The sequence below is a fragment of the Brassica oleracea genome, chromosome C9, assembly GCF_000695525.1.
Source record: "Brassica oleracea var. oleracea cultivar TO1000 chromosome C9, BOL, whole genome shotgun sequence".
Lineage (NCBI taxonomy): Eukaryota > Viridiplantae > Streptophyta > Magnoliopsida > Brassicales > Brassicaceae > Brassica > Brassica oleracea.
The window spans coordinates 6,270,379-6,290,733 of NC_027756.1; the positions used below are offsets into that span (position 1 = coordinate 6,270,379).

The 20,355-nt window shown below is 38.7% G+C and overlaps 4 protein-coding genes and 1 long non-coding RNA gene across 5 annotated transcripts; 3 read left to right on the plus strand and 2 right to left on the minus strand.

Moving 5' to 3' along the window:
• Nucleotides 1-113: 113 nt before the first annotated feature.
• Nucleotides 114-3,918, minus strand: LOC106318505 (F-box-like/WD repeat-containing protein TBL1XR1). The gene is made up of 14 exons (XM_013756515.1): nt 3,711-3,918; nt 3,222-3,367; nt 2,638-3,136; nt 2,463-2,557; nt 2,292-2,338; nt 2,073-2,214; nt 1,875-1,938; nt 1,394-1,552; nt 1,191-1,312; nt 1,023-1,097; nt 886-939; nt 719-792; nt 548-622; nt 114-457 (listed from the first exon to the last, which is right to left on the minus strand). Exons 1-14 carry the CDS (start codon nt 3,769-3,771, stop codon nt 238-240), a joined length of 1,833 nt encoding a protein of 610 aa, XP_013611969.1. The 5' UTR covers nt 3,772-3,918; the 3' UTR covers nt 114-237.
• Nucleotides 3,919-5,133: 1,215 nt separating this feature from the next.
• Nucleotides 5,134-6,888, minus strand: LOC106317028. The gene is made up of 4 exons (XR_001265036.1): nt 6,433-6,888; nt 6,291-6,360; nt 6,081-6,204; nt 5,134-5,470 (listed from the first exon to the last, which is right to left on the minus strand). It is a non-coding gene; the product is annotated as an uncharacterized LOC106317028 (long non-coding RNA).
• Nucleotides 6,889-8,505: 1,617 nt separating this feature from the next.
• LOC106316074 (microtubule-associated protein RP/EB family member 1C) lies at nt 8,506-10,456 on the plus strand. The gene is made up of 6 exons (XM_013753937.1): nt 8,506-8,696; nt 8,884-9,039; nt 9,123-9,229; nt 9,494-9,740; nt 9,826-9,939; nt 10,022-10,456. Exons 1-6 carry the CDS (start codon nt 8,589-8,591, stop codon nt 10,283-10,285), a joined length of 996 nt encoding a protein of 331 aa, XP_013609391.1. The 5' UTR covers nt 8,506-8,588; the 3' UTR covers nt 10,286-10,456.
• Nucleotides 10,457-11,664: 1,208 nt separating this feature from the next.
• LOC106314208 lies at nt 11,665-12,228 on the plus strand. Its single transcript, XM_013752126.1, has one exon. The coding sequence runs from the start codon at nt 11,665-11,667 to the stop codon at nt 12,226-12,228; it is 564 nt and encodes a 187-aa protein (XP_013607580.1).
• A 1,435-nt stretch (nt 12,229-13,663) lies between these two features.
• Nucleotides 13,664-15,619, plus strand: LOC106319434 (F-box protein SKIP2-like). The gene has a single exon (XM_013757758.1). It carries the CDS (start codon nt 13,792-13,794, stop codon nt 15,364-15,366), a length of 1,575 nt encoding a protein of 524 aa, XP_013613212.1. The 5' UTR covers nt 13,664-13,791; the 3' UTR covers nt 15,367-15,619.
• Nucleotides 15,620-20,355: the final 4,736 nt, after the last annotated feature.

Sequence of the window (20,355 nt, forward strand, 5' to 3'; positions counted from 1 at the left end):
TTCCAGAAGTATACTATAAACACTACTATATTACAAATACAACATAACATTGTTACCAATACTACTGATGAAACCAACTCTCTATTGTTTGTTCCAGATAGCTAGATCAATAGTTTCTGTTCTCAAATAGCTCTATTGTAATAAAGCCAATAATTAAAATAATAAATATGTGCAGCAACAAAGTAAAGGTTTGGACTGAGAGTGTTAGGAGGGACTACTACTACTACACTTTTAAAACTACATTCTGAAATCAAGAACACAGACCGAGTTATCAGCAAAGCAAGCTGCGAGTTTGTTACCCTCCTTGTTCCAACACACTTCGAAAATTCCTCCTTCTCCTGTGTATGTCTTCACGACCTTGCCTTCTTTTAGTGACCAGATATGTATCGATTTGTCCACTGACCCACTCGCTATGTACTCCCCGTTTGGACTAAACGCCAATGAGTAAACCGCATCCCTTCAATTCATCAATTCGGATTTTGTTAGTACCAATGGGGTTAAACCACAAATCATCATCATAACATATCAAGGAGGGTTAAAGTTTTACCTGTGGCCGTTGAGACTACATATCATCTTGCCGAGTTCTGCATCCCATAGCTTTACTGTTGAGTCGAATGATGCACTGCTCCACTCAAAGAAACAACAAAGTGAGATTACTGAATCATATAATGTTACATACAATGCAACTGGTAGTCTATATTTTAAAGAACTTTATCACCTCGCAAGAGTTAGCTGTTTGTTGGGATTGTTGGTTCCTGGTCCTGTAGGGCTCCATCTGATTGTATAAATCTCCTGAAAATAAAATAAAATAAAATAAAATATCCATGACTCAATTAAAAACCAAACCAAACCATTTTTCCAAGATTTAATGGGAGTTATGTTTACCTTAGTATGGTCTCGGAGGTCATGAACAAAGTTGTGTTGTTTTATATTCCATATCTGAAGAAAAAAGAGAGAAACACTAAGCGCAAATGTCTATTTAAGTAGACGTAAATTCACTTAAGATGTTAATTCAGAAAGACCTTAGCAGTACTATCATCTGAGCACGAGGCCAGTAAGGTACCGGTAGGATCCCATTTCACGCAATTAACCTCACCCTGCAATTATGGAAGCACAAGTATAATTGGTGCTGAGATATAGGAATAAACATAATAATAACATATGAGAGATGCTTGGACGAGGGACAAAACCTGATGACCAGCAAAGACTTTTACAGGCCGAGTTTCTCCAATCTTACACAAGTAGATAAATGTGTCGGTGGAACTCGTTGCAAAAGACACATTGTTGCGCCAATCAACGTCAAGTGTTGGGCCTATATCCACAATTTCATAAAATTGCTATATACATGAGAGAGCTTGATTCAAATTGATGTTTCACTAAAAAGAATTGTTACCGGTGTGAAATTCAAACTGCTGCTTCCATTCCTCAGCTTTTACATCCCAAACAACAGCAGTTCTATCGACGCTTCCGGTTAGAAGATAATCACCCTTCTTGTTCCACTTTAGGGAAAAAATAGGCCCCTTGTGTTTGCTCAGAGTACTTATCAGGTCACCTGGAAAAATTGTAAAAAGAGTGATTTGTGAATTTAAAAGCTAAATCTCATAAACATACCAAAAAGGTGAGTACGTTTTTTTGCCCAACATGCAGAATGATAATGTTTTTTTACTAGCTGATAGCTTTCATGTTTCAATCGCGAAACTCGTGTTACTACCAAAGCCCAGACAACTAACCTCAGAAATTTGCAGCTCACGCTGAGAGGAAACATATAGATATTAATTTCGACATAAATGACTCAGCATCTTCATCAATTCATATTAAAACTAAAGTTTAATTCCCATAAAAGAGAGATTCGAGTAATACAAGGAGTGACATACCGTTTGTAGTCCAAATTCTTGCTTGTCCATCACATGAACCAGTGGCAAGTAAAGTCCCTTCCCCCTGAAAATTTAGATAACATTTTTTAGCAGAAACTAAGGCACTAATCCAGAAGAATAAAGAACAGGCAAAAAGTAGCAGTATCCAAGAACAGGTAGATATTTCATAAGCAGTGAAAACGAAACAGCAGCGCTCACATTCCAGTCAAGAGTGGTCACATCCTTGCTCTTCTCGTTTGACTTTCCTTTTGCATGTTTCAGGATCAAAGCGCTGATACTCCGACTAGATTTTAATGGTCCTTCCGGAATATTCCAGATACGTGCTGTCGTATCACCAGACCTGAAATTTTTGCAAAGGCCCATTTAAATGGAATAACCAATTAATTATTCGCATGTGCATTAAACAGAACTACTTACCCTGACGCAAGCAATGAAGCCGACGGACTCCATGCACACGCACAAACCTAAACCAGCAATACAGACAGAATTTTAATCTCAATATAAGAAAGACAAGGATTAATGTAATAGATTCCAGTGAAGATTGGAAATCAACTGTCCATTATAGAGATAAAATCAACGAAAAGGTACCTCAGATGTATGCCCTTCCAAAATCCTCACATCAGAACTAGGAATGTGAGATGGCATAGAAGCAGGAGTCATGGCGATATCCATAGGTTCTGCAGCTGTTCACATAAGAAAGCATTATTTAGAAAATAGATAAAATATTAGCAAAGTTTCAACAATCAAACATATGAAGACTGACCCGAAGAACGGGCATGGTCTTCATCCCCAGCATTAGCTTTGTCACTTTGGTCAATAACCATGTCCCTGTCACCATCTCCAACCTGCGTTTCTTGAGCCTTTTCCCTCTCCATCTTCTCTCTCTCCCTCTCCCTTGCCGTCTCCCGTTCCCTCTCTAGCTTCATTCTTTCCCTCTCCCTCTCGAACGTTTCTCGTTCCATCTTCTCCCTCTCGCGTTCCTTTTCTCGTTCCATCTTCTCTCTTTCCCTCTCCTTCTCGCGTTCCATCTTCTCCCTTTCCCTCTCCTTCTCTCGCTCCTTGAGTTTCTCATGCCTATCCTTCTCCTTGATTCGGCTACGTTCTCCTTCAACCTCTCTGTCGTTTTCTTTGGATTTGTCCTTTTCCTTCTCCTTATCTTTCCTCTTTCTTTCCCTCAGCATATCCTGCAACTCCTTCACGTCCTTTGAAATCAGATCCAAGGGTTGAAAGAATGAGAAATCCTCCTCAGTTTCCATTTCACCCTGCCAGTAAAAATAACAATAACTCAGTCTAAACACCTCAGACATGAAAACATCAAACAAACAAAAAAGCATTAAGAAACAATACATTGGTCAGATTAGCTTCCATCTCCATGTACTGGAGTCCTTTTTGAACAAACTTGACAAGAGCACCAGGTGGAACCATGTTCCCATCAATGTTTGATTTATTAATCCCTGCCTCGTATCCTAGAGTGAATGCAGCATGTGTAAACCCTGCAAAGAAGCAAGATTAGGATTAAACAAACCATCTTTAAAAAACAACTAATCAATCTACCATCAAACATAGCTTCTAGTGAAAAAAGTCTTCATGAACACAAAACTCAAGCTCGCGAGTAGCTGTACGAACTATAAGATCTAAAAATATCATGAACCAACGATCTTAAAAACATCAACTTTCCGTACAATTCGTCAAACCCTAACACGAATCCGTGAAAACCCTAAGACATCGACATTCGTAATTCCAGATCAATTCCGGAACCCTAGACTGTAGCTAGCTGAACAGATACAAATTTCAATCAAATAAATAAGAACAAAGGAGAGATAAAGGATTCGTTACCTGATTCCTGAAGATAACGGAAAACCAGAAAATTCATCTCGACGGAGGTGAGTGAAGACATCTCCGAAACCCTAATTCTTCTCCCTTCAATTCAATTCACAGAGGATTTTTTTTTTTTTGAACAAATCGAAGAAAGAGTTGGGAGCAACCCAGAAGAAGAGGGAGCTTGAAAATTTTCTCGAGATTTTAAGCTCTTCCTCATATGATGATAGTATTTTTCGTCTCCGACAATATCTAAACCTTAAGGTATATGGTCCTAATGGGCCTCACATTATCCTGTAACATTAACTTTTTGGGCCAAGCCCACTTAACATGTCATTATTAATCAATACTATTAAATTAGCGTCCAACTAATTATTTTATAACTGCATATAAATCATTATCATACTAAATACTTCAATCAATATATTTTTCATTACATTTCTTACTGCTTTTTAATACTACTAGAAATTTTTCCGGACTACGTCTGGGTTTCTCGTATATACTAAATGAATTTTGATATATAATATTATTCGAATATTTAAATGTAAAATAATATTTATTTCTTTGTTCATTTTCTCATTCCCAAGTTTAAAAAAAAACAGATGTATATTCCCCATTTCCATTTGCCAAAAACTTCAGCCCTGAGGGAAGAGGAATATGAATTTATTTCAATTTTATATCCTCTATTTTGTTTACTTCATCAAAGATGTTTTAGTTTTTATAATTTAGCAATAGTTCGCTAATAAACTAAGATGAATAATGTTTGATCTTTTAGGTATATTAGTTGAATTGGTTATTAATTAACTGAAAAAAAATTTTGCTACATTGAAATGATAAAAATTATTTATAATCTATGTACTTTATTTTCTTTAAATTTAACTATGTTTTTTTGTTAATCTATTCCCTTTAACGTTTATTTATTTTGGTTTAATTTTTTCTTTCTGTGTAATCTATTTTTATATATTCATCTAATCGTATTGTGGAAGGTAAATACAATTTCACAAATTAGTTCAAACTCCAATTTTTAATTTTAATCTTTTTTAAACATGTTTAGACTATGAATTTATATGAAATCTGCAAGTCATTGTATGTCACACAAATTATCTAACAGGATATTTATGATTGATATAGTATCTCATAGTTTGCTATTCCATTTGAATCTATCGTACTCTACTTTTACATGTTTTATTTATTTATTTTTGGCTTATAGCTAGAGTAATGGAATAATATTCGATACTTTTTATCTTATTTGGCTTAGTTACACCTCTGTTATTACGTGTATGCCATAGTTTGACTTAAAGCTGTCTCTCCTTGTAGTGTGCTTTCAGGATACATATGTCTGCTTTTTAGCCATCATGACGATCAAATACATTGTATCATCGGACGTAAGAAAAACGCAAACTCAAACACACTACCTCTCCAGAAAAAAATCTTCAACGATTATCTATTCAGGACATAGCTTTGATTATCTCCAAGCCACAAATAGAAAAACAGTGTGAAGAGTATACATAAACAATAGAGAAATATTCTCAAAGCAGGAGCTACCTTTAGTCTGTAGCACTATCCTCCAGAATTCATCCATATCCTTTGATATTGGTTTTGTACACCTTCTGAAGGTAACACAGCCTCTCTCAAATGTGTGATGCTATCATTGACAGAGAATGCATAAGATTTGAGCCTTTAACAATGGTGTTAGCGATCTCGAAAGATAAAATTGAGATCTTAATCCCTTTAGTCCTCGTTGCAGAAGAGAATACCCCATATAAAACCCTCCATAACTGCAACATGACAGTAAAATATATTTTTAGGACAATACCGAAAAACTTATAAACTAAGAGTCAAATACATAATATGGTCTGATGTGGGACACACACTTACCATGTAACCTCCACACAAAAATGTTAAGATACTAAGCTCCAAACCATGAGAAGTCATCATCAATAGCATCACAGGAATAAAACCTAGAGTAAAATGTTCTACTATCAAATTGAGTGGCTACCTGAGTTGTATATGAATGATCGTTAGAACTAATTCTGGAGTTGTATATGAGTGGCTACTATCCGATTGTGGGCTCCTTATCAACACTTCTTCCAAAATAAGATTTTGGGCTCAGCTGAAACCAAAGTAGTTATTTCTAAACTATCATGATTTCCAAATGTTCTAAGAGAACTTTTCATTCAACCACTGGTTTTAGCAGTTTTAAGAGCTTTTGTGGCCTTGTGTTCCTTAAACTTGATGGGTTGACAAAGAGGAAACAGGAGGTCGAAAGAACCACCAGTAGTAGAATTATAACAAACAGCACACACAAAAATACAATCTGAAATAAAGGTATATCGAATTCTGAAGCTTTACTTACATGGAATCAGTTGTTCAAAAAAAAAAACTTACATGGAATCAAAGGGTCCCAGGGTATCGGCAAAACGTTTAATACTTCTCTCAAAAAAGTCAGTATGAGGAAACTTTCTGTTTCGTAACCAACGTACTTGAGTCTTCTATAACTGCCTTCATAACTCTACAATGTAACAAATGTACTTAAATATTACGCACTTGCACGAATGAAGGATGAATATAATCGAAGGTAACAAAAAGATAGCTTACTTGTTCGGAATTATCATAATACTCCTTTCCAACGAGCGTAGTAATGATCGAGAGCTGACGTCTTGCTTCCCTGTATTTCGAAGTATATAACATAACACATTAAAACCACAATTAAACCAGTTTCGAAGAAGGCGGAAATTACCCTTTTCTGTTAGTATATAGTGAGAGAGGATGGATACTGATGAGGCTGAATGGTTTTCCTCTGTTATAATCATGTAGATATTTTGATGAAGCATGGTGATGGAAGACAACAGTTACACCTGAGATTTGGCAAGACGGTGAAGGTTAGGATTACATGTAATAGGAGAGAGATGAAGCGGCTGGAGGCCTGTGAATCAGACGGAAGCGTAATCCCGAATCCAATGGCTTGGTGGGATGTAGTTGAAATATAGGGAAGCATGAGATGCGCGCCTGAGATTTGAAGAATCAATGTAATCTTCTACAAAAGAGTTTCTCAATATATAAGAAGAGAAACAAAGGGAGGTGGAAAGATAGCTCACTCATCAAGATAGAGTTAAGAAAGGATTGAATGATTGAAAGTGGATCAGAAACGGAGATTTGCATTAATCAATCGACAACAACACGGAGAATTGGAAGAGGCAAAACATGAAGTTAAAAAAAAAAAGCGAAACAGGACAGTCATATAAATTCAGAGTAAAAAAATTAATGACGTGGCAAATGAAAATGATCTGATTGGATGATTTAAAATGAGGACGTGGACAGTCTGGTTACTCTTCATATATCCCTTTTAGTATTAGTTAGATCATCGACCTTATTTCCACAAAAGGTGGAATCCACTTCTCTAGAAGTTATTATATATGGCAACAGTTATGATTTGAAATAAAGATAAAATATATACATTAAGAAGTTGTTTAAATATGGCGACAATTTAATGTTAATGAAAAGGCGAAGGTTAACTAAAGTTATTATATATGACAACAATTTGATTTTTTTACTATTAAGATTATCTACGTGTTATTTTATGAAACATACAAAATGATTATCAAATACAAAATATCACAACAAATTTGGAATTTAAGTATATTTATGTATTTATTAGTAATAATTAAAAATAATTAACACAAATATGAGTACAAAAAAATACAAATATCATTACAAAAAAATATAAATATGAAAATTAAAATTTTAAAAGTAAAGTAAAACAAAAAATATACCCGCCCTTTCAAGGACGGGTCAGAAACTAGTTTATTATATTAAAATAGCAATATTGACCTATTGATATATGTGTGATCCAACTATTTTAATACAATTATTAAAACATTTTTTTAATCATTTAAGAGAAATATTATAAAAAGAAAAATATAAATATGACTAAAAATACAAATATAAAAATTAAATTTTTTAAAAAATGTAAAACAAAAAACATATCCTTCCTTAAAGGGTGGGCCAAAATCTAGTGTATATTTATTATCACGGACACCAATCAGTGAGTGAGATACTACTTAACTTTTAATATACCGTCACTTAACTTTTAACTAAAAAAGTTAATAATTGGCTCATCAAGAACCGTCTTTTAGCGGAATATATTTAAGAGCCGGTTCTTAATTTTTTTAGTTAAAAATTAAGAGATAATTTCTTCTATTCCGCTAAGAATCTCACCCCAAAAATCATCCATCAATCGTATTATTCCAACTTTTTAGAACCTTTACCAACTTCCAAAGGTGTTAATCAGACATTATTTCAAAGAATTGTAAAAAGCAAAAAATACTTATAATATTAATTTATTTATTTTTTCTTAGAAACTCAAGAGGTAGAAGAGCGTGCGTCCTGGTATGGGCCTAGCTCATCTTGTATTGGGATTGACTTTAGGGTCATTGATCCAGTGTTTTGATTGGGAGAGGGATGCAGACGTGGCAGTTGACATGTCAGAAGGAAGGGGTCTTACAATGCCTAAAGCGGTGCGTTTAGTCGCCAAGTGCAAGTCTTCTCTAATCTTAGACCAAGTTGCTTTTTAATCACAAGCGAAACTAGCCCATAATGTATGCATGAACCAATGATAGAAAAATTGTAATGTCTTTCGAGACAATTGTTATTTTCATCTAATAAAGGGTCCCTATTGGGCTATTGGGCCTTCCTATGTAGCTTCGTTATAAGACTCATTAAAAGAACCCGGATCCGAAATATTCTAGAGCGGGTAACGACGATTCGGGTTTTGCAATTTGAATTTAAATCTCCGCTCTCTTTACTTCTCATTGTATCTTTTGTTTTCTTCTCTAAACGAGCCGTTAGAGAGAGAGAGAGAGAGAGAGGAACGAGTTGGATCTGAGTAAATCGGAGATGGCTGCGAACATAGGGATAATGGACTCAGCATATTTCGTAGGGAGAACGGAGATTCTCGCGTGGATCAACTCCACTCTGCATCTAAATCTCTCCAAAGTCGAAGAGGTCGAGTTAATTTTCTCTTCTCTTCTATAAACCTAGTTTTAGATTCGGATCTTACGCAGCAAGCACCGTGGATTTCGTCGAATTTGTTATTGTTAGGGTTATTGTTCTGGAAATGAATTTGGATTTCGAATCCTTCTCTGTGTTGCTTTGCTGTTGTGGATCTGAATACGGATCTATTGATTAACAGGCTTGTTCAGGCGCGGTTCACTGTCAGCTCATGGATTCGGTTCACCCTGGAACTGTGCCGATGCACAAGGTTAATTTCGACGCCAAGAGTGAGTACGAGATGATTCAGAACTACAAGGTGCTTCAGGATGTGTTCAACAAGCTCAAGCTCACTAAGGTCCTCTTTAATCTCCTTTAATCAAGGGTATAATAGAGCTTGCAATCAAACTGAATTGTCTGTTGAATGTTGGATGTGTGCAGCACATTGAAGTGAGCAAACTCGTTAAAGGTAGACCACTTGATAACTTGGAGTTCATGCAGTGGATGAAGAAGTACTGCGATTCTATTAATGGTGGCCAGCTTCACAAGTAAGTTCCACAGCTTATCAGTGAGCCTTATTAACCTTGATACCATGAAAGTTTCCGCAATCTGTTAAAACTTTGGCTTCATGATTCTGATTATTGTGTCTCACTGAATCCATTTCATTGACAAAATCAAAAATCAACTATCTGAATCATGGTTAGATGAGTTCGCTTATTGTTTGTGCTGGCTCTCCTAAATAGATGAATCCACCAAGTTCATATACCCATTTCTGACGCTGCTGTCTTCTTGTATTTGATTTTTATCGCTAGCTACCACGCACTGGAGAGAAGGGAAGCCTGCAAAGGAGGAAAAGAAGCAACAAGGAGAGCTGCAGCTACACAACAATCTGGCAAGAGTTCTTCTTCTTCAGCTGCACCTAGACCTTCCTCTTCGAATGGTACCCGTAAACACGAACCACCATCCTCGAACGCTGGGAATCACCACTCGTCAAGAGCTCCCTCGTCTAAACAAACTAAACCTGCGCCTGCTGCTGCGGCGGCTGCTTATGATGAAAAGGTAGTTGTTTCTCTCAACACACTCATTTCTTGAATTACACCGAAGTCTTTAAGAGGCTCACTAACTCGCTTTCCTTATCACACAGATTACAGAACTGAAACTCTACATAGACAGTTTGGAAAAAGAGAGAGACTTCTACTTCTCTAAACTAAGAGATGTGGAGATTCTCTGTCAGAATCCAGACACAGAACACTTGCCTGTAAGCAAAAACCTTCTCAATCCCTCCTCCTTCTAAAGAAGTTTCAGAATGTTTAATAATCATCACTCTTTTGTTAATGCAGCTTGTTGGTTCCATTAAAAGAATCCTCTACGCAGCAGATGGAGAAGACCTTGGAGCAGCAGCAGCAGCAGAGACACAGACCTTAAGCCCTATTGCTGAAGGATCAGAAGAGAGGAGGAACAGTGCAATAGAGTCGCAGAAGAGGAAGCTCATAGTGAATCAAGACGTGGATGCTGCAGCGATTACATCACTCTCCCCAAGACAACGCCTCTCTGATTCTTCTGATGTCAAATGCAGTGGTTCATCTCCTCTTTTGACCTGCTGAATCTCCTTCCTACTACTCTGTTTCGTATGAACTCTATGTTCGAAAATTCTATTTTACTTCATATAAGCCTATTATTACAATAAACCTATTATTACTATGTGCTTAAAAGAAAGCATCATTCATATGATGTTTTGTAATCCTTGTGGTATAATAATAATATGTTTTGACATATTCTATTGATTGTTAAGGTTTCTGAAGACTCTAAATAATCAATCTTTGGCAAAAATTACAAAGACAAAAGTAAAGAAACCAGAGTCTTTTCGTTAAGCTAATTAATCTGTAACGACCATAACCCAGCTTTCCTTTAAACCGGTATTGGTTTAATTCATATTATAATTCATTATCTATAAAACCAAACCGGGGAATATTTTCTTTTTATTAGTAATCTGTGTATATATGATTGGGTTTTCTGCAAAAAAAAAACCCTCAATGTGGTTTTTTTTTGCAAATTAATCCGCGAACTCAAAAACCCATGGGTCAACCCTCCAAGTGCCAGTCAAACCGCAATATAACCCTCGGCCATATTTATGTGTATTTGACTATGTATAATTTTAACATTTTTTCAATACTAGGTCGTTTTGGCGCTAATTTTTTAATGGAAAAAATTTGTTGAACCCCACCTTCATTGTGCATTTACGCAAGCTCCCATGTCCGAGAAAAACAAGGTCATTTCGTTTTAGAAATCTATATAATTGCGTTTGTTAAGTAAACAAATATATTTGTTGGCCGAGATGGTTATATAGCATGCCATCTCCTCCTTCGTCAAAAGAACGGGAGCCGCCTCAATTAATTTATTTACCCCGCTCTCCACGTTAGTCTCTCTGCTCCTCATCGGTCTTGTGTTAGTGTGAAAGGAGAGATCGCCTTCCTTGTGTCCGTGTGATGACGTCGGAGCAGGTGAGATGCGACTAACCACCACCGGCACCGCTCTTCCCCACCGCTGCAACGTTTCTCGTGTTGAAAAATAAACTTGATTTGGATCAAACATTATTGGTTTAATCACGTGGTGATCCAAAACTTAGCCCAAATTCTAGAAAATTCATCCACCACTTTAAAATAAATATCAAGATATTCTTATAGAATTATCTAGATAATTAAAATAAAATAATATAGATTTTTAAGTAGAATTCTCTAGATTTAAGATTAAAATATGTAAGATATTTTGTACTTTGGAGGCTATAAATACATCCACTCTCTTCATTTTGTATCACCAAGAAATAAACAAAGTTTGTAACAAGTAATAAAAATCTTCTTCTAAGTTATAAAATCTTTCTTCTTCACAAAATTTCTTTCTCTTCAAACACTTAAAACACTTTCTCCATCTCTACAAAATTTGTCATTCCAACAAAGTGGTATCAGAGCTATAAGTTCCTTTGAAGATGGTAAACAATGGTGTCCCCTTCCAAGTTCCATTGCTCACTAAGAACAACTATGACAATTGGAGTCTTAGGATGATGGCTATCCTAGGAACACATGATGTGTGGGAGATAGTCGAGAAAGGCTTCAATGAACCAGAGAAGGATGGTGGTCTATCTCAAACACAAAAGGATGGTTTGAGAGATTCAAGGAAGAGAGACAAGAAGGCTCTCTGTCTAATCTATCAAGGATTAGATGAAGATACATTTGAGAAAGTTGCTGGTGCAAGGACGTCCAAAGAAGCATGGGAGAAGCTTCAAACATCTTACAAGGAAGCGGAACAAGTTAAGAAGGTACGTCTTCAAACTCTAAGAGAAGAATTTGAAGCGTTACAAATGAAGGAAGGAGAACTCATCTCAGATTACTTCTCAAGAGTCTTGACGGTTACTAATAACCTAAAAAGAAATGGTGAGAAGTTAGATGAGGTGAGAATCATGGAGAAAGTTCTTAGATCATTGGATTCAAAATTCGAGCATATCGTCACCGTGATTGAAGAGACAAAAGACTTGGAGATTATGACAATGTAGCAACTTCTTGGATCACTACAAGCTTATGAAGAAAAGAAGAAGAAGAAAGAAGATATTGTGGAGCAAGTTCTCAAGATGAGAAATGATCACAAGGAAGAAAGTGGCTGAAGCAATCCAAGACGTGGTGGCGGTCATTTCCGAGGACGAGGCCGTGGTGTAAATGGACGAGGTTGGAGACCATATGAAGACAACTTTAACCAAAGAGGAGAGAACTCATCAAGAGGTCGTGGAAGAGGAAACCCAAAATCAAAGTACGATAAGTATATGATATTTGGACGGATTGGTGCTACTGGACTTTTTATTCGGATTTTTATTTGGGCTTTGAGTGAGTGTAATTGGGTATATGGGCTTTTATTATATGAGATATTGTTGGTGGCCCGCTGTTCTCCGGATTGGAGGTGACGGGTGTCACAATTTGGTATCAGAGCGGGGTTCCGTCCCGGCTCTGATTCGGGACGGCGATTTATGGGACTCGAATTTCAACGATTTTCAATGTTTCGAAATTGAGAGTTTAAAAAAAAAAAAATTTGACACCGAGAGCCAAAAGTAATTGACACCCGTTGTTCTCCGGATTGGAGGTGACGGGTGTCACATATAATCTTTGGAAAAAATTACAAAGACAAAAGTAAAGAAACCAGAGCCTTTCGTTAACCACGGTTTAGCGTTAATAAATCTGCAATTGAGCTCTTATCAGACCTCTAGCATTTGTTTCCACTTTATACAAAATTAATAGTTTAAATTTCTCCCAATTTAGATTGAAAAAAAACCATTAATGCGAATAGACTACTTTGATGTACAGCATGCACTACACATGGCACATTATGCATCAATAGAAAAGTCCGAGAAATAAGGGCAATATTATTTCAGTCCTTAGTTTGATCTTTAAGAGATGAGAATCCACTAAAACACCAGAACTGAGGGAGAAAGTTCTTAACTAAGAGACTTTTTGGTTTGGTTTTTATACTGTTTGCGGGCTCTACTAAAACGTGGTGGTCTACGATTGGTTCGTTTTTAATTTTTTTTTTTTTAAATCGTATAGAAAAAAAAAAGTTTAAGGATCAATTACTAGGGACTCGGCAACATTATGCTCGGGTTCTTTCAATTGCGGCGTATAAAACTGGCTCAACGTATTTGACATTCTTTCAACGCACTTAAAAGCTACGAAAGGGAATCATGATTTTGTTCAACATTTCATTAATTTTTCAAAATAGAAAGACAATTATAAATAACTAATATTCACAGCCTACAAAAGTCTACTGCCTAGAAAACATGAAGTTTGACCGTTGAACGCGAGAAGTCATGATTATTGCAAAGAAGGGCGTGTATAGAAGTCAGAAAAAGCAAAAACAAAAAGTTCAAAAAAAAAAGTCGAAGTAATAAACGACCAGGATTAGCTCACATTTCTTTAAATCGAACGGTTGAGATCAACTAGAGTGAGATTTGGGCTGGAGCATGACGATTGCGATGATGACACGTGGTCCCTTATTTGACGCGATGGACCGTTACTTTATATAATCCCTCAAAAACCGAAGACCCAACCCAAAAAAAATAAAAAATAAAAAAATGGGACAAGCGACGTCGTCTACGGCTGAATCGACCGGCAGAGAGATAGATCTTAGGCTAACCTCTCCGGTGATTGTTGCCAGTAGAGAAGAATCGATGGATTCGGGAAACAGCCCCGCGGCTAGCGATCGTGATTATACTGAAGATCTACCGGGTGAATGTCTAGCTCACGTGTTCCAGTACCTCGGAGCTGGAGATCGCAAGCGATGCTCTCTCGTCTGCAAACGGTGGCTATTCGTCGACGGACAGAATCGCCACCGGCTATCTCTCGACGCTAGAGACGAGATCTTCTCGTTCCTCCCGTCTATGTTCGACCGGTTCGATTCGGTTACGAAGCTCGCTCTCCGATGCGATCGGAAGTCTTTAAGCTTGAGCGACGAGGCTCTGGTGATGATCTCGGTCCGTTGCTCGAATCTGACTCGCGTGAAGCTCCGCGGCTGCCGCGAGATCACGGATCTGGGGATGGTGGAGTTCGCGAAGAACTGTGGGAATCTGAAGAAGCTTTCCGTTGGATCTTGTAACTTTGGAGCGAAAGGAGTTAACGCGATGCTTGAAAATTGCAAGCTTCTTGAGGAGTTGTCGGTGAAGAGACTCAGAGGGATTCACGAGGCTCCTGAGTTGGTTTGTTCGTCGTCTTCGCTTAGATCCGTCTGCTTGAAGGAGCTTGTTAATGGACAGGTGTTCGAACCGTTGGTTGCTAATACTAGAACATTGAAAACTTTGAAGATTATTCGTTGTCTTGGTGATTGGGATAAAGTTCTTAAAACGATCGGAGAAGGAGATAGCTCCTTGAGTGAGATTCATCTAGAGAGGCTGCAAGTTAGCGACTTTGGGCTTTCTGCGGTATCTAAATGCTCAAAGGTGGAGTCTTTGCATATAGTGAAGACGCCGGAGTGCTCTAACTATGGTTTGATTGATGTTGCGGAGAGATGTAAGCTGCTGAGGAAGCTTCACATTGATGGGTGGAGGACTAATAGGATCGGTGATGAAGGTCTGATGGCGGTAGCGAAAAACTGCTTGAACTTACAGGAGCTTGTGCTGATTGGTGTTAACGCGACGCATATGAGTTTAGCCGCTATTGCTTCAAACTGTCAGAAGCTGGAAAGATTAGCGCTTTGCGGAAGTGGAACGATAGGGGATACAGAGATTGCCTGCATCGCTAAGAAATGCGGGGCGTTGAGGAAGTTCTGTATCAAAGGATGTCCTGTATCGGATCTAGGGATCGAGGCGCTAGCTGTTGGTTGTCCTAACCTGGTGAAGTTGAAGGTGAAGAAATGTAAAGTGGTGACTGGAGAGATTGGAGAATGGCTGCGTGAACGAAGGAGGACCCTTGTGGTGTGTATGGATGGTGATGGGAGTGAAGCAACGGTTGCGCCTGATGGTGAGGTTGAGACGGTTATGGGGGAGCCAAGAGTGGGTCAAGCTGGTGGTGCGGCGGAGGTTGGATCAGGTAATGGTGGAGGAAGTAGATTAGCGATGATTAGATCAAAGTTTGGGTTTCTTGGTGGAAGGAACTTGATAACTTGCACATTCAGGAGATGGTCTCATAATGATAATGTTACTAGTTATACTTGATATCTGGTAATGGTAACTGTCAAAAAGCTTTCTTTCTTCTTTTGTAACCCTCCCTTCATGATGTGTTTCAAACTGTGTGTAAGAAGAAGACTTGTCGATTAGAAAAGTCATTCCATGTAAGAACATTTATGTGTTTCTTTCTTTTATTAACTATTGATTTGTGGGCAGATTATGTGACCTTTGTATTTATAAGATTGCAACGAACAGATTAAAATGATCTACTATTTAAGAGATAAAATGGTAGTTACTTTCAGTTCTTCCCTCACAAGAATGGAGAGACCATACGTTTGTACACTGGTTATAATTAATTTCTCTTAAAGAGTTTTTAGTGATCGTTTTGTATCTTTCTTCAACGAGTTGCTTGCGAGCGTAGAACAACAAACTTACCCAGGTGGGAATTTGCTATCAGCTCTGAAAGGAACCTTGACCAGAGACAATGGACTATCAACCTCTCCATTCTCATTCAACAAGTTGATGCTCTGTTTAACCCATGTTGATCTCCATTCTCATTCAACAAGTTGATGCTCGGTTTAACCCATGTTGATTTACCATCCAGAGATTTCTATGTCGAAACTTAAATCCATGGCTACAATAAAAAGCAAAAACTAACTTTTGATGAATATATTATTTCTCTCTTCAGCTCTGCTTTTATGTTGCTCGTTGCAGAGTTTCTTTTTTTGCACCGGAAGTACACAACAGTACTTTGATGTAAGAGCAAATTATGTAAGTTTCAGATAGATTCTCTGTTTCCAAGTAAGCTATCAGATAAAAGGTATCAACCTTATTAGTCTCAGCCTTTTAAGATCGACATCCAAATGAGCTTCGTACCTTCTATCCGGATAACTTACTTGGACTCGGAGGAATCAATTTCAAACCTACTGAACTTACTCCTTTATCCAGCAGCTGAAAAGAAAAGGCTGCGTGGTAATGAACTCCAAGGAATGGCCATTCTGATTTTGGTTGGTTCAGTGATGGATAGATGATGATAATAGAAATAATGGATAGAATGATGGATCGAATGAGTCACACAACAGCTGCGGATGACTCTTGATTCACTCACTCTCTTGTCCCTGGATAACACCAAGACTACATGAAAGGCTGTCGATTGATTAGGATTTACACACCATCTCAATCAAGTTGTTCATAAGAACAAATGAATCACCCAAATTAGAAAGAATTGTTTTAAAATAAAAAGGTTGATTGATTTAAAATGAAAACAATAAAAGGTTTAAATAGAAATAACACAAGACTTGCATGTCTGTCCGTTCTCTCTTCCCGATTCATCTACTCTTGGCGAGTTCTTCGATCCTCCTCCGGTGGCTGGCGGTGAGTCTCTAACCGCCGGCAGCCACCCCTAAAACCGCTCCTCTCGATCCAATCTTCTCCCTGTAAAACTATTGGCTTCCTCACCTCCTTTTTGCTCCTTCTTCTCTAGTTTTTGCCGGATTACGGCCGGATCCGGTGACCAAATCGACGTCTAGGTGTGTCTCCAGTGTCTCCGGAGAGAGGGTGAGGTCGTGATTGTCTGTATGCTTGCAGGAGGCGCCGTCGTCTTGGTAGATCTAGGGTTTGTCTCGCGCTGGATCTGGGTCAGATCTGCCACAGTGGTTTGTCGGAATGAAGCGGGTCGTTGCCTCTTCTCCTCCGACCTCCGCCTCCTCTGCTTTCCCCTGTCTCCTCTGTCGGCTGCTAGTTTTAGAGCTTCCCCGTCTTGTTCTAATGGTCTGAGACGAAATGACGAGTCTGAGGAACTCGTTGGGGACCTCTCATTTATTTCAAGTAGCAACAGCCATGGCTTCCTTTGGTGGTGTGATTGGCTTCCCCTTCTTGCTTCCGACATTGTCTGCTAGGGTTTGAGGACAACCCGATGTGGTGATTCATTTGCTTGTAGGTGGAGTTCATTATCGCCTTCTGGGTTGCCAGTTTTCAAGGAGAATTAAACCTCCTTCTATGCTTCATACCCTTATCTTCAAAGCTCCGACAGTCTGACTTAGTGTTCCTCGTGGTCTCTGCTGCATTCTCTGTGCCGCGTGGGTGGTGAAAAGAGCTTGTTGTACCAGCCTACGCTTGACCGTAACTTGTGCTTCTATGTTAACAGCGGCGATTCGGGCATGTACTTTTGTCTCCCAGTTGAGATAGCTACGTTTGTTGGTCGAGGTCCTCCTCCAGCGGAGCTCCGGGGCGTAGCCAGGCGCCTCCGTCGATGCCTGCTTGGAGCCACTTCGGTGAGTTCTCGACTGAACTTCCCCCGGTTATTCCCTTATTTCCTCTGAGTTGTTCAGATGCAACGAGAAGTGCTTTGTTTAGGGTGATTAAATTGTTGCTATACTTGATCTTACTCCCTATTGCTTTCAAGTTCTCTCTTGTGAGAAGTTTGAAATCAATCTCATGTATCTTAAAGGTTTTTTAGTTTTTTTTTTGCGGCCTCTAAGATCAAATCAGCTTCTAAGCAGATTGTGGTCACAATTAAGTTTGTAACCAAACCTTCATTTTCATTAATGATATTTACTTTTTAGCAAAAAAAAAAAAAGATTTGCATGTCTGTCTTGGAAACAACATGGCTTATATGACAGCTTTGGAAATAGATAAAAACATAGAGAAAAAACTTTAAATGAAGTAGGTGGTCAAAACTCTCTCTACGACTCAAGCGCCGCCTCAGTCCTTCTTTCAGATCTGAGGTCTTCTCTGACAGGCGCTCCTCGCCGTGCTGTGAGAGGACCTCCCCGAACTCTTGTATCTAGTACTAGTTCTTGTGTAGTCTATTGAGCCTTGTTTGTGGTGGTTAGTGATGAAGTGTTACCCGTCGGCGATGGCGTTTTGGGGTTTGAGCAGTGGTTGGGTGATGGTTCGTTCTCGGTGAGGTCGGCTTCTCTGTCAGGGCGTGTTTTTTCCCGCCAGTGGGGATTAGAGAAGCTGTCTGTTGATCCGAGGGGTTTTGAGTCTGGTTCGGGTGTCGCGTCAAGTTGGTTGGTTGATCTTTGTCTCTGGCTCCTCGTAGTTTGTGGTTTTGTATTTAGCTATACAATTTCTTTTAGAATTGATGAGTGTGTTTGTGGCTGGTCTGTTCGGTTAATGCTCGTTTGAGATCTTTCAGTGTTGTTGCTCTGTTTCTTCTGGTCGTTCTATGCTTGGCTGAGACTGAAGGCTTTAAACCTTATCTATTTTCTGGTACGCGGTGGTCGTATTTAGCCGGTTCAGATGTGGGGTCTTCATTTTCTTGGGTTTGGCCTGACTGTCTCTCAAGAAAGGCATCAGAAGTCTCTTGGCTCTCCCTTCCGGTCGCAGCACCTCATCCTCGTCTCTTGGAGGAATTGAAGATTTGTCACAAGTCGTGTGTATTATGAAGGAGAATTTGATTTCTTTTGGCGTCATGGAGCTGGTTTGGTTGTGCGACATTGTTAGAAGGAGCTTGTTTGAGGTCTTCGGTTAGGTTTGCTGGACTGTGGATCTTGGCTTGGCTCCCCTCTTCAGGCTTTCAGTTTCTACTCTTGTGTCGTCTCTGGTATGGTCTCGTCGCCTTCCTGTGTGGTTAGTTTATGATTTCAGAGGTGTAGCTTTGGTATAGTGAAGTTGTGCGGTCCCTTGGTATGCAACCTATGGGTTTTCCGGATTACATGGTAAGGGTCCGAGGAGCTTTATGCTCAATTGCGGTTGGTCTTTGAGTAGTCGATTGCCAAACGTTTCTCTTCGTTGGCTGCTCGGGTTGAAGATGTGTCCTTTCTTTGGCTTCTGTTGATGAAGTGTTGGTAAGTTTTGTTTTGGTTTGTGGTTCTATGGTGGAGCTGTGTTAGAAGATTGGCGTTCAACCCCAATAATTTAGGCATGCATTGCTTTCTTGCTTAGTCTTGCTTCCAATATCGATATTCTTCACCGCGCTTGAAGTTTAATGTGGTGCTCCAGCCTGCCTTGTTTACCATTTTTCTCTTTTTGTCTTTGTAAGTTTCTGGAGTTTGGTAGTTTAAACCCTTGGCTCCGGGTGTTTTCGTGTAACTCGCCGGCTATTGGCTCCGGAAAGGTTATAGACCTTTGCCGGCTCTATGTAAGTTAACGTTTAAAATTAATATCAATCTACTAGATGACAAAAAAAAGAGAAGTAGGTGGTAGTTGAGACAATGTTGGTTACATCTTCTTGTTCCAATTTTCGTCCAACTTCTTTGCAAGCAAAGAAACCTCTTGTTTTTAACACATAATGGACTTGAGACTTCATAAAACTGGACTGGCTTTGATGTTCTAACCTTTTGGGCATTTCTCTTTGCCCAACACAAGGCCAAACAATAATAAACAAGCCCAACTCGTTCATATACTAGCCCATATGTTTCTTTCTGTCTAAAACTCGTAACTGAACCCAATAAAACTGATATGAAATCTCAATAGGCTGTGGCGCCGTGCAACAGCTCCTGATCCTCCCAGCCTAAACCAAACCATCATACCTTTGTGTTTGTTGCTGATCAAGTTTACATCACGTGGTCAAGAAAGTGGAGAGGGAAAAGAGGGCTAAGTAGCTGAATCCCCCCCCCCCCCCCCCATCGGAACACCCCCCAGAATCAAGCTAAGCACATCATTTTATGCAAAAAAAAGTTAAAAACTCGCACACTACTACAAATTAGTTTGCTGTCTTTTTAATATAAGCCCATACCTTAAGTTAAATCCATAACGCCTACCAAGACCCAAACAGTGCACGAAGAAAAGGTCGATTTAAAATAAAAATAAAGATATGTTATAAATGAATCGGTCGATATCCATAACCGGCTTATACACTTAGAGAGAGACGGTCCAACCCTAGAGAAAGACAACCGCGAAACTTGGAGAGGAAGAGAGAAGCGGCTACAACTTGCATATTTCCTAATTCGTTTATGTTTATGATTTATAATATTTTCTATTATTTTATTTTCATTTTATCTCTTTTGTAACATCTATATAAACGGAACAATTATTCATTAATAATATACAGAAAAACTAACTGTTCTAAATCCTAAGTTTAATTAAAAA

Bases quoted from the DNA above. Each gene is read 5' to 3' on its own strand.
- LOC106318505 (XM_013756515.1), bottom strand. From the start codon at position 3,771: ATGTCTTCACTCACCTCCGTCGAGATGAATTTTCTGGTTTTCCGTTAT. The intron at 2,339-2,462 runs GTACCTTTTCGT...TTGCTGGTTTAG, and splicing joins TGGAAGGGCATACATCTGAG to GTTTGTGCGTGTGCATGGAG. The intron at 1,098-1,190 runs GTTTTGTCCCTC...CCATAATTGCAG, and splicing joins AAGTCTTTGCTGGTCATCAG to GGTGAGGTTAATTGCGTGAA.
- LOC106316074 (XM_013753937.1), top strand. From the start codon at position 8,589: ATGGCTGCGAACATAGGGATAATGGACTCAGCATATTTCGTAGGGAGA. The intron at 8,697-8,883 runs GTCGAGTTAATT...ATTGATTAACAG, and splicing joins ATCTCTCCAAAGTCGAAGAG to GCTTGTTCAGGCGCGGTTCA. The intron at 9,741-9,825 runs GTAGTTGTTTCT...CTTATCACACAG, and splicing joins CGGCTGCTTATGATGAAAAG to ATTACAGAACTGAAACTCTA.
- LOC106314208 (XM_013752126.1), top strand. From the start codon at position 11,665: ATGGTAAACAATGGTGTCCCCTTCCAAGTTCCATTGCTCACTAAGAAC.
- LOC106319434 (XM_013757758.1), top strand. From the start codon at position 13,792: ATGGGACAAGCGACGTCGTCTACGGCTGAATCGACCGGCAGAGAGATA.